The sequence below is a fragment of the Heptranchias perlo genome, chromosome 17 (assembly GCF_035084215.1).
Source record: "Heptranchias perlo isolate sHepPer1 chromosome 17, sHepPer1.hap1, whole genome shotgun sequence".
In the NCBI taxonomy this organism is placed as follows: domain Eukaryota; kingdom Metazoa; phylum Chordata; class Chondrichthyes; order Hexanchiformes; family Hexanchidae; genus Heptranchias; species Heptranchias perlo.
Window position 1 is genome coordinate 59,753,853 of NC_090341.1, and position 12,747 is coordinate 59,766,599.

At 48.8% G+C, this 12,747-nt stretch overlaps 1 protein-coding gene across 3 annotated transcripts in view; it reads right to left on the minus strand.

The window, feature by feature from the left end:
- The window catches only part of ift122 (intraflagellar transport 122 homolog (Chlamydomonas)), a 161,129-nt gene that overhangs the window by 21,327 nt on the left and 127,055 nt on the right, over positions 1 to 12,747 (minus strand). Inside the window, exons 26-27 of one of the 3 annotated variants that reach the window (XM_067999037.1) lie at positions 4,783 to 4,942; positions 3,575 to 4,666 (exon numbers count right to left, since the gene is read on the minus strand). The exons of the other annotated variants lie outside the window; for them this stretch is intronic. Of the exons in view, the coding sequence (XP_067855138.1) occupies positions 4,606 to 4,666; positions 4,783 to 4,942 (221 nt within the window). The 3' untranslated portion in view covers positions 3,575 to 4,605. Of the gene's footprint in view, positions 1 to 3,574; positions 4,667 to 4,782; positions 4,943 to 12,747 lie in introns of those variants that run through there. 3 annotated transcript variants of the gene reach the window in all.

Genomic DNA, 12,747 nt, shown 5'->3' on the forward strand with positions numbered 1-12,747 from the left:
CTAAGGAGTTTCACTACTTCCAAGAGACCTAAGGAGTTTGTCACTATTTCTAGGGATCCTATGGAGTTTTCTCTATTTCCAGGGATCCTCAGGAGTTTGTCACTATTTCCAGGGATCCTCAGGAGTTTGTCACTATTTCCAGGGATCCCCAGGAGTTTGTCACTATTTCCAGGGATCCCCAGGAGTTTGTCACTATTTCCAGGGATCCCCAGGAGTTTGTCACTATTTCCAGGGATCCCCAGGAGTTTGTCACTATTTTAGGGATCCTCACGAGTTTTCACTATTTCCAGGGCTACTAAGGAGTTTCACTACTTCCAGGAGACCTAAGGAGTTTGTCACTATTTCCAGGTATCCTCAAGAGTTTGTCACTATTTCTTGGGATCCTAAGGAGTTTGTCACTATTTCCAGGGATCCTCAGGAGTTTTGCACCCAGTAGTTTTCAAACTTTTTGGGGCAAAAGACACACTGCAAATAGTGACATACTCCTTGAGATCCTACAAAGAACACATAAAAAAGATAAGAAGGGACAGTATACTGTTTCAGTGGGAGAGCATTTGGGAAACAGTGATCACAATATCATTAGGTTTAGAGTAGTTATGGAAAAAGACAAAGAACAATCAAACTTAAAAATACTCAATGGTAGGAGGACTAATTTCAGTGAGTTGAAAAGGGATCTGGCCCAGGTGGATTGGTAACAAACATTTGCAGGTAAAACGGTAAATGAGTAATGGGATGCCTTCAAAGAGGAGATAGTTCAGGTACAGACTGGACACATTCCCACGAGGGGGAAAGGAAGCATATCCAAAACTAGAGCTCCCTGGATGACTAAACGTATAGAGATTAAAATGAAACAAAAAAAGGAGGCTTATGATAAATGTCAAGTTCATAATGTAGTAGAGAACCATGCTGAATACAGAAAGTACAGAGGAGAACTATGAAAGGAAATAAGAGGGGCAAAGAGAGTGTATAAGAATAGATTGGGGAACATAAAGGGGAACACTGAAGTGTTTTATAAACATATAAATAGTAAAAGGATAGTCAAAGGAAGGGTGGGGCCGATTTGGGACCAAAGAGGAGATCTTCGTGAGTGGGCAGAGGAAATGACTGAGGTACTGAATGAGTATTTTCAATCTTCTCAAAAGAAGAAGATGCTACCATGTCACAGTAAAGGAGGAGGTAGTAGTGAAATTGGATAGAATAAAAATAGATGAAGAGGAGGTACTTAAAAGGTTGGCAGCGCTCAAAGTAGAAAAGTCACCCAGTCTGGATGTGTTGCATTCTAGGTTGCTGAGGCAAATAAGGGTGGAAATAACAGAGGCTCTGGCCACAATCTTCCAATCCTAATTAAATATGGGAACGGTGTCACAGGACTGGAGGGTTGTAAATGTTACACCCTTATTCCAAAAAAGTGGACAGCGATAAACCAGGTAACTACAGGTCAGTCAGTTCCAGGGGAAACTTCAAGAGACCATAATCCAAAACAAAATTAATTGTCATTTGCAAAAACATGAGTCAATAAACGAAAGTCAGCATGGATTTGTTAAAGGTAAATCGTGTTTGACTAACTTGATTGAGTTCTTTGATGAAGTAACGGGGAGGGTTGATGAGGGTAGTACAGTTGATGTTGTGTATATGGACTTTTAAAAGGCTTTTGATGAAGTATCACATAATAGACTTGTTAGCAAATTAAAGCCCATAAGATTAAAGGGATAGTGGCAGCTTGGATACAAAATTGGCTGAGAGACAGAAATTTTAGGGGTGTAGTGGTGAACGGTTGTTTTTCAGACTGGAGGGAAGTATACAGTGGTGTTCCCCAAGGGGTCAGTATTAGGACCACTGCTCTTTTTGATAAATATTAATGACCTGGACTTGGGTATAGAGGGTATAATTTCAAAGTTTGCAGATGACACGAAACTCAGAAATGTAGTAAACAGTGAGGAAGATAGTAACAGGCTTCAGGAGGACATAGACAGACTGGTGAAATGGGCAGACACATGGCAGATGAAGTTTAACGCAGAGAAGTGTGAAGTAATGCATTTTGGAAGAGAGAATGAGGAGAGGCAATATAAACTAAATGGTTCAATTTTAACTGGGGTGCAGAAACAGAGATTTATACACAGAAATCTTTGAAGATGGCAGGATAGGTTGATAAGGCAGTTAAAAAAGCATACGGGGTCCTTGGCTTTGTAAATAAAGGCAAAGAGTACAAAAGCAAGGAAGTTATGCTAAACCTTTATAAATCACTGGTTAGGCCTCAGCTGGAGTATTGTGTACAATTCTGGGCACCACACTTTAGGAAAGATGTCAAGACCTTAGAGAGGGTGCAGAGGAGATTTACTAGAATGGTCCCAGGGATGAGGGACTTCAGTTACATGGAGAGGTTGGAGAAGCTGGGATTTTTCTCCTTAGAGCAGAGAAGGTTAAAGGGAGATTTAAAAGAAGTGTTCAAAATCATGTGGCTCGATTTTTGGACGTCCGAGCGGATGGGTTCGTGGTGGGGGGCGGGGGGGGCTCCGAAAATCGGGGATTCCCGGGACGGGTCCGGAGTCCGGCTCCAACCCGCCCACTTCCGGGTTCCCCAGTGACGCGCTTAGATGCACACGCAGCCCCCGCATGTGGGACTCCCGTCGGCAATTAAAGCCGGCGGGATCCCACCTAAGGCAATTAATGTGATAGTTCAGGTCGTTAGCAGACCTGATTTGTAGGATATCTTAGGAGGGGTGGGATTTTCAACTAAACAGAGTGTTTCCCCCAGTAGGGGGGAAAACACTCCCAGTTGAAATGGACGTGTTGCAGCCACTAGCCTGTGGCAGCTGCAAAGGTCCATTTGACAGGTGTTGGGGGGGGGGGGGCAAGACCCTCACTCATTGCAGGAGGCCACTCTATCACTTTGGACAAAGTTTGGCCTCCACCACCCTCCTCCTAACAATAAAATTCACAAATTTGCAACCCCAACCCCGGTGTGTAGACACATGTACCTACCTTGCGGACCCCCTCAAACGTGCATCTTCCGGATGGGGGCCGCCATAGCTGCAGTCATGACCTCCTCGGAGGACGAACAGCATCACCAGTCTCGCCGGCCACGGCGTCCACCTCTGACACGTGGAGCTCCACAACACAGTGCTGTGACACATCCACCTGCACAGCAGGAGGAAGGGCAACCGCAGAGAGAGATGCGTCGCAGGAGGCAGTACCCTCGCGACAGGCCGAGGCTCAGCCTCCTGGACCTCTCTGAGCAGCAGTGCACACGGAGACTCAGTCACTCGACATGTAGTCGTGGACATCTGCAGCCTCCTTCATGCCGAGCTGCTCCCGGCTGGCCCGAGCACCATCTTCTTACCTGTCGTTCACAAAGTCACCACTGCCCTCAACAACTTCTCCTCCGCATCCTTCCAGGGTGCCACTGGGGACATCGCCGACGTCTCTCAGTCATCTGCACAAAAGAGCCCTGCAAATACACCTACACCCACTCTGCAGTGACACAATGGGTGGCATCAGGTGTGGGTCTTCATAGTGATCCTCAGGAAGGGGCATTATTGCACAAACCATACAAGATTTTCAAAGATGTGGCAGTAGTGGTAATAACAATTTTTAATGATTTTTTTGCAAAACAAAGGAAAATAAATCAAAAACATGACATTTCGTCTTACATCCTTGTGCATCCCCTTTGTGCTCACAAAACCTTAGCCTTACGTTTACGGGAACCCCTACGTGGTGCTACCTCTGTGGCTTCAGCAGAGGTAGTGGCAGGTTGCTCTTGTCCATGCCCTGACCGATGAGATGCTTTGCGCGGACGCCCTCCGGGTTTCGGTGCCCATGAGGGCCCCTCCAAAGACTGTTCCACCTGCAGCTGTGCAGGGGCAGACTCGGCCACCTGGAGAGGGGGCAGCATTGCGGGTACTGGTTGAGAGGGGGCAACGGGTGAGACGTGGGAGCGCTTTGAGTGGCGTTCCCACTTCCATGTCCCCTTTCACCATCATCCCTCTGGCCCAGGCCCACATCACTCCTACAACCCTGCTGGACGGCAGTTTGGAGGACTTGTGTGAAGCCTTGGAAGGCCAGTTGTAGGGTATCTATCAGCCTGATTAAGGCGGCAGAATGTTGCTCACCCTGAATCCGAGCGGCTGTTGTCAGGGCCTGAATGGACTCATTGTTGAGCCGTGCTTGAAGCTCTTGGAGGCTAGCCTTTCCTCCATTGCAGACATTCCCGCACCTACCCGCGACACTATCTCAGAGATGCCTTCACGTCCCTGTGACAGTATTCCACTCATGCAGGAGTTGGACTCCTCCATCCTCTGCGCAATTGTGGAGAGTGCGCATGGCAACTGTTCCAGTACCTCGGCGATGTGCTGATGCCCCTCGATGACTGTCCTTTTCACGGCTGGCCCCCAGAGTTCAGTATCTGGGTCCAGCTGAGCAGAGCCTGGAGAAGAGTGCTCCCACCGACGCGGACTCTCCACGGCTGCCCCTGCCACCAGGTTCCGCTCGTGCTCACATGTGCGTGGTGACTCACCATGTGCAAGCCCAACTCAATGAGGATGGGGACCCACCGAGGTGTGTGTATCTGCGCTGGTGGATGGCTGGCTCAGATGTGACGATGCACCCTCAGAGGCCGGCAGGTTGTCTGAGAAATCGCCCTCTGCAGTCACGGTGGTCGCAGATGGCCCTGCAAGAGAACAGAAAGCAATATTAAGCATGTGGACAGATGTTGAGGTGCTGCAAATGCCAAGTGATGCTAAGATCATTCTCTATCATGAGTGCTGAGTGTTAGATTTCTGTCACCAGCCGCTTGTGCACTCCCAGTCTCGGCGTCCGCCACGGACAGGCACTCCAGCATCCGGCTTATTTTGAGTACATGTTGTTCCACATCTGTTAAGGCCACCTGGTGTGGTGGGCCCCCTCCGGTCCTTGCCCTCTCCCGGGCATTCTGGCATCTCTTCTCCTATCAAGGCAAAACACAGAGGCGTGATTGAGTGATGGTTGCATGGTGACCCGTTGCATGCATTGGTGTGGGTGGGGGTGAGCGCGAGGGAGATGCATGGGAGGGTGCGTGTGAGACATAGCCATGAGATTGTAATGAGGATTGGGAACTGGGGCGGTGAGTACGTGCAGGCAAGGTGAGGAGTGATGCGAGAGCGTGTGGTGGCAGTGCAGAAGGAGTTGTGTGGTGGTGGAAGTGATGTGGAAGACGGAGTGTGCGGGAATGCGTAAGGATACTCACTTTGGCTGACCTGGTTAGGTCATTAAATCTCTTCCTGCACTGCACCCAGGTTCTGGACACATTGCCGCTGCTGGTGACCTCCTCGGCCACCTCCAGCCAGGCCTTCTTGGTGGTGGAGGGAGGACATTTCCTCCCATCTGATGGGAAAAAAATTTCCCTCCTCCTCCTCAACCCATCTGGCAGCACCTGGAGTGAGGAGTCAGAGAACCTTGGAGCAGCATTTCCTCTGGCCTGCTCCATGACCCTAAATTGGTTCTTTGCTGCAGGAGGAGCATTGGAGGACTGCCCCTTTAAATAGGGCTCCTCCTGCTGACAGCTTGTGATGCGGGTGCGCAGTGCGCCCGCTGCACAGGTCTAGAACGGGAAACCCGGAAGCCAAGGTAAGTGCCTTCAATTAGGCTGTGATCGCGTGCGGAGCACCCCGAATTCACTGGGTGCGTTACCCACGCGCCCAGTCGACCCCCCTCTGCCAACCCGCCTCCCTCCTAATATCGAGCCCATGAAGTGTTTTGAGTAAATAGGGAGAAACTGTTTCCATTGGCAGAAGGGTTGGTAACCAGAGCTCACAGATTTAAGGCAAGAGCCAAAGGTGAGATGAGGAGAATTTTTTTTATACAGTCACTTATTATGATCTGGAATGCGCTGCCTGAAAGGGTGATGGAAGCAGATTCAATAATAACTTTCAAAATGGAATTGGATAAATACTTGAAGAGGAGAAAACTGCAGGGCTATGGGGAAAGAGCAGGGGAATGGGACTAATTAGATAGTTCTTTGAAAGAGCCAGCACAGGCACGATGGGCCGAATGGCCTCCTTCTGTGCAATAAGATTCTGATACTCCTTTTTCCAATTTAAAAATCTGCTTTAACTGCAGAACTTCAGGGAGCTCATTAACAGTTTTTAAAGTATTGTTTATAAGGGACTGTCATAGCCGCGAAAATGCATTATTGGCAATTTTGTGGCTGCACACTCCCCAGCACAGCAACAACAAGGAGGACTGACCTCACCAAAAGTTGCTAGGCTGGCCCCTTCCACTAAATGAAATAGGCTCTCGGAAAATGGAAAACGGGGAGTGAGTGCAGAACCTTGATTGCCTGGGAGAAGGTGGAGACTTTTGGTAAGTCAGTTGCTCACCTCCTGCAGCAGCTCTTAAAAAGCTGCTGCTTACCTTAAAGGGAAGTTTTTCTGGATTGTCAGGTAAGTTGTTGTTGAAAGTGCAATATGAGGACAGCCGCCCCCTTTCATGAAGATGCTAATGCAGCAGATGCAACAAAGAAGGGCAGTGGTCTTTGGAGTGGAGGGGAAGGAGAGTCTGGAGGAATGCTGCTGCTATCCTGCAAGTATCCTCCTTTTGTGGCTATCTCTGTAACCCTTGCTCACCTTTTCACTCAGTAACACAGAGGCATACATTGCACACAGCAATGTGGCACACAATATATTGGCATCTTGCCTCTATTACAAGGAATTTTGTTCTGAAACCATAGTAACATCCAATACGCTCTTTCAAGGTGAGGCAGAACCAACTGGTGCCAGCCACAGATGGAGTACTTCACAGCAGGTCGTGGTACGCATCACACCTGCTGCAAACCCCACTACGATCCAAACACGCTGTGAGACTTATATAGTGAGTTTGAGGAGGGAGCACTGGATGAAGCGCAGATCACCAAGAGGAGGTGGCAGATAGGAACAGCAAATAGTAGCCTGGGTTTCCAGCCTGAGGCATTTGTCAGCTGCACAAGCAAAGGGTGGGTATCCTACTGGGCCTGCCTTCAAAAGGCAGCTGATCAATGACCTAAAGGCCTTCATAACATCCTTTGGGGCAGTGATGATCATCATACAAGGATTGTTGGTGGACGTGCAAAAGTGCAACTCCCATCTCTCTGCATTAACGAGTGAATGACTTTCACAATTTCAGTGCACCACAGAGCATGTGGCAACTCACAGGCACCTGCAGGGAGCCCCAGGAGTCAGAGGGACCAAGATCAGCCAAGGTGGGCTTTCTGGTTATGAGTGATCCTGACCAGAAGTATGGCACAATATGCCTGGCACTCACCAAACTGCAAGAGTGCTGACCCCACTGTAACTTCTGGGCTCAGCCTCAAGCTTCAGGTATTAGGAATGGCTCTGATTGGGAGTTCACCAATCAGCAGGGGTAGAAAATAGCAAGCTACTGCATGATTTAAAGGCTTGCAGCAGCTTAAAGAACAGAATATCCTCTGATTGTTGCAAGCTCTTTTATTAAAAGAACCTATGGGGTCAGTGGTAGGGCAGAAAGCCCCCACTTCTCAGATGCAGCTGTGGAACTGCTGAAGCAGGAGGTTAGGAAGGCCCCATTGAAAAGAAATGACTTAGGCCCCCAGAGAAAGCTGCTTAGTGCAAGTGAAAATAGGTGGCCAGGGCAGTGAGCCGAGCCATCAGTGCCAAAAAAACAATTAATGACCTTATCAGCTCAGCAAGGTAAGAGGAACCCACCACATCTTCCAAGAATGCACTGTAATATGCCTGTCTGCACCCTACAATAACCTCCCCCCCACACTGTATTAATGGGCTTGAATTCTTTCCCATCAATGCCCATGAGGTCATGTGGCAACCTTCACCCACACCCTTACACGCTTTCACCCCACAAAAAACCTCATATGGATCCAACTGCCTACTGCATGCTTGGGATGCATGCTGAGGACAGTGTATTACTGCATGCTTGGGATGCATGCTGAGGACAGTATATTACTGCATGCTTGGGATGCATGCTGAGGACAGTATATTACTGCATGCTTGGGATGCATGCTGAGGACAGTATATTACTGCATGCTTGGGATGCATGCTGAGGACAGTATATTACTGCATGTCACGGTACCAAAAGGTCATTTGGTTCTTTTTGCTTTCTTTTGCAAGAACAAGATAGCCCATAATAGCTGGAATTACATTGAATTACATAGAAACTACAGCACTGAAACAGGCCATTTGGCCCAGCTGGTCTATGCCAGGGTTTATAATCAACATAAGCCTCCTCTCACTTGAATTACCTCTTCTCACCCTTCCCCCTATACCCCTCTATTCGCTTCTTTCTCATGTATGTTCAAGCCTCCCCTTAAATACAATGTTACCTGCTTCAACCACTCCATGTGGCAGCAAGTTCCACATTCTCACCACGCTCTAGATAAAGATATTACTCCTAAATTCTTTATTTTATTCAGGAGGAATTTCTTTACTCGGAGAGTGGTGAGAATGTGGAACTCGCTGCCACGTGGACAGGTTAAAGCAAGTAGCATTGATGCATTTAAGGGGAGGCTTGAAGCATGATGGGAGAAATCTGCAACAGGTGGCTGCTCTCAACCCTGTGAGGAGGAAGCACTCTATACCTCAGGGAGGGAAGCAATAGAGAGTGTCGGAGTCAGGGATGTAGAACAAGCGGCACCTGCAGGTTTGTGACTATATTCTGCCTCACTTATTAACTGTTACTTACCATATCGTGAAACCCTCATGTCACTCCTACTGAAAGTGGCAAGAAAGGAGTGGGAGTAGTGGATGGATAAATGGGGAGGTGAGGAAGTACATAGAAAGTGAGCTCTTGAAACTTAAGTGTGTGTGAGGAGCGATGTGATGGAGGAAATAATCTTTCCCAGCAATGGGAGGAAGAAACCTGCTGCTGTCACCAGAAGGCTGGAGGTGGCTGAGAAGATCAGCAGCAGCAGCATTGTGGCCCATTCCTGGATACAGTACAAGAAGTGCTATAATGACCTATCCAGGTCAGGAAAAGTGAGTACAGTTGCAGATTCACCCACATTTTGTGGAGTACAACACCCCCCCTCACTCTGTCTTGTCAAGCCTACTCCATCACATCGCTCCTCACACACACTTAAATTTCAAGAGCTCACTTTCTATGTACTTCCTCACCTCCCCATTTATCTATCTACCACTGCCACTCAGCCCAATCGTTATGCAACGTGATGCATCTGCTTGATAGTCACCCTCACCGAATGCACTGCATCCATCGGGTGAACGCATGCCTTACAGTCACTCATAAGTCTGTTCGTTCACCCATTGCAAGAGAAGAAGGCACAAAACACAAGGGAGAGGACTGGAGGTGTCCTGCCACAGATTGTGCAGCTGACAGATGCAAAGGAAGAGGCCATGGAGATCAGTGGCATCTCTGCATCCCTGACCGTCGGAGATGGAGAGACTGGGACTTCACAGCTGCATAGTGACAGAATTAAAAATATCTCTGACTCTCATCTCATACAAGATTAAGTCATGTTAATTTGATTTCAGCAACGAGTCAAATATGATAAGCATAATTATGGAGAGTGGCAACATGGCTACATTGCCAGTACTAATTCATATCCATTTTTCTATCCTCCAGGGTCTTCACACGTGGAGCAGCAGGCTGTTGACTTTCCTGAGGACAATTCCTCAGAGGACCTGATTCCTTCTGAGGGTGCACCGTCACAGGAGATATTACCAGGCACCAGTGCAAATACTCGCACTTCGGTGGGTCCAGTTACACAGCTATTTGGGTTTTCACCTGGTGATTCACAGTTCACAAGTGAGCACAAGCAGACACTGGTGGCAGGGGCAGCTGTGGAGAGTCCGCACATCGTCTCTCAGCTGGATACAAATGCTGAACACTGGGGGCCATCGATGAAATGGAGAATTATAAAGGGACAGCAGCAAATTTGGCAGACGTGCCACACACACTGTCTGCAATACCAAAGAGGATGGAGGAGTCCAGCTCAAATATTTGTGGATTGATGTCGCAGGTCATTGCTAGAATGTCTGACTTGGAGAGTGGTCACCTTCATGGAACTTCAAGCGCGGCAATCAAATCAGTCCATGCATGCCATGACCACGGCCGTGCAGGTTTTTGATGCCAGGACAACAAATACCTTAACCCTTACAAGGCATCAATGATCTGCACCAAGCTGCTCCTCAGCAGAGAGGCGGGAAGAGACTGAAGCCACAGGGGTTGCACCATGTAGCAGCGGTAGGCAAACGAAGGAAAATAAATTTTAATTTACCAAGGGTATGCACATGTGTGTTTGTGAAAATGTTATGTTATTAAGTTTCCTTTTGTTATTACCTCACCTAAAATTTATTAATTTGCACCACTTCCCTGTGTTGCCCAGTCTTGCGTGCTGAGTGGCAACTCACATTTTCAGTTGTTTGGTGATGAATGTGAATACATGAATTGATGGGACCAATTGGGGGATGTCCAGAGATAGTAGATGCATTGGTATTAATTTTCCAAAATTCCCTAGATTTTAGAAGGGTCCCATCAGATTGGGAAAATAGCAAATATACCTCCTCTATTCAAGCAAGGAGGGAGACAGAAAGGAGGGAGACAGAAAGCAGGAAACTACAGGTCAGATAACTTAACATCTGTCAGAGGGAAAATGCTAGAATCTATTATTAAGGAGGTTATAGCAGGGCACTTAGAAAATCTCAATGCAATCAGGCAGAGTCAACAAGGCTTTGTGAAAGGGAAATCGTGTTTGACTAATTTATTAGAGTCCTTTGAGGAAGTAACAAGCAACGTGGATAAAGGGGATCCTGTGGATGTGGTGTACTTAGATATCCAGAAGGCTTTTGACAAGGTGCCACATCAAAGGCGACCACACAAAATAAGAGCTCATGGTGTAGGGGGTAACGTATTAGCATGGATAACTAACCATTAGCGTGGTTAGCTAACAGGAAACAGAGAGTAGGCATAAATGAATCATTTTCAGGTTGGCAACATGTAACGAGTGGAGTGCCACAGGGATCAGTGCTTGGGCCTCAACTATTTACAATCTATATCAATGACTTGGATCAAGGGACCGAATGTATGATTGCTAAATTTGCTGATGACACAAAGGTAGGTAGGAAAGTAAGTTGTGAAGAGGATATAAGGGTCCCGATATTACCGGGGAGGCGGGATGGCAGCCGGGGGGGGGGGGGCCGACTGGGCGCGTGGGTAACCCGCCCAGTGAAATTGGTCCGTTCCCCATGCGATCGCGGATAAATTGAAGACACTTACCGTGGCTTCCGGGTTTCCCGTCGGAAATCTGTGCAGCGGGCGGACTGCGCACCCGCATCACAGGCTGTCAGGAGCCCTATTTATAGGGGCAGTCCTCCAATGCTGCTCCTGCAGCAAACAAACAAAAGTGCAGCATGGAGCAGACTGGGGGAAAGGCTGCTCCCAGATTTAACGATGCCTCACTCCAGGTACTATTGGATGGGGTGAGGAGGAGGAGGGATATTTTCTACCCGGCGGACGGGAGGAAGTGGCCTGTCTCTGCCACCAAGGCCTGGCTCGAGGTGGCAGAGGAGGTCACCACAGCACCAACATCTCCCGCACATGGATCCAGTGCAGGAAGCACTTCAATGACCTAACTAGGTCAGCAAAAGTGAGTACACTTACTCATTCTCCTACACTCTGTCTTCCACATCACCGCCCCCACCCCACAACTCATTCTACACTGCCAACACTACTCTATCACATCACTCCTTACACCCACTCAAACCTCATCCTCAACTTCACTGCACTTACTTACCTCCCCAGTACTCATCCCACCACTACCACTCAACCCAATCCTCATACAATGTCATGGCTCTGTCTCATACTCACCCTCTGATGCATCTCTTTCACGGTCAGCCTCACCCAAAACAATGCATTCAGCGGTTGGCCATGTCACCATCCCTCACTCACGCCTCTCTACTTTCTCCCCTTACAGGAGAAGAGAGCCAAGAATGCACGGGAGAGGGCGAAGACCAGAGCGGGGCCGCAACATCAGGTCATCCTCACGGATGCAGAGCGGGAGGCTCTTGAACTGAGCCGCACCCTCGAGTGCCTGTCCGTCGGGGACGCCGAGACTGCCACCCGACAAACGGCTGGTGACAGAACTTTAACATTCAGGACTCACGATAGCAAATGATGATAACATGCCTTGCCATCTTCAGCACATCAACATCTGTCATCATGCTTAATATTGCCTTCTGTTCTCTTACAGGGCCTTCAGCGACTGCCATGACGGTGGAGGGCGATTCCTCAGAGGACCTGCCGGCCTCTGAGGGGGCACCATCACATCTGAGCGAGCCATCCACCAGCGCAGATATACACACCTCGGTGGGTCCCTGTCCTCACTTAGTTGGGGTCACATATGGTGAGTCACCACACACGTGAGCACGAGCAGACGCTGGTGACAGGGGCAGCTGTGGAGAGTCCACGTCGGTAGGAGCACTCTTCTCCAGGCTCTGCTCAGCTGGACACAGATGCTGAATCCTGGGGGCAATCCTTTAAAAGGAGAATGATCGAGGGGCAGCAGCACATTTGCGAGGTGCTGGAACAGGCGCCACGCGCACTCTCCACAATCGCGCAGAGGACGGAGGAGTCCAACTCCTGCAAGAGTGGAATGGTGGCACAGGTACTGGAGGGAACCTCTGAGATACTGTCACAGGGACGTGAGGGCATCTCTGAGATAGTGTCGTGGGTAAGTGCGGGAATGTCTGCGATGGGGGGGAAGGCTAGCCTCCGTCGAACTTCAAGCATGGC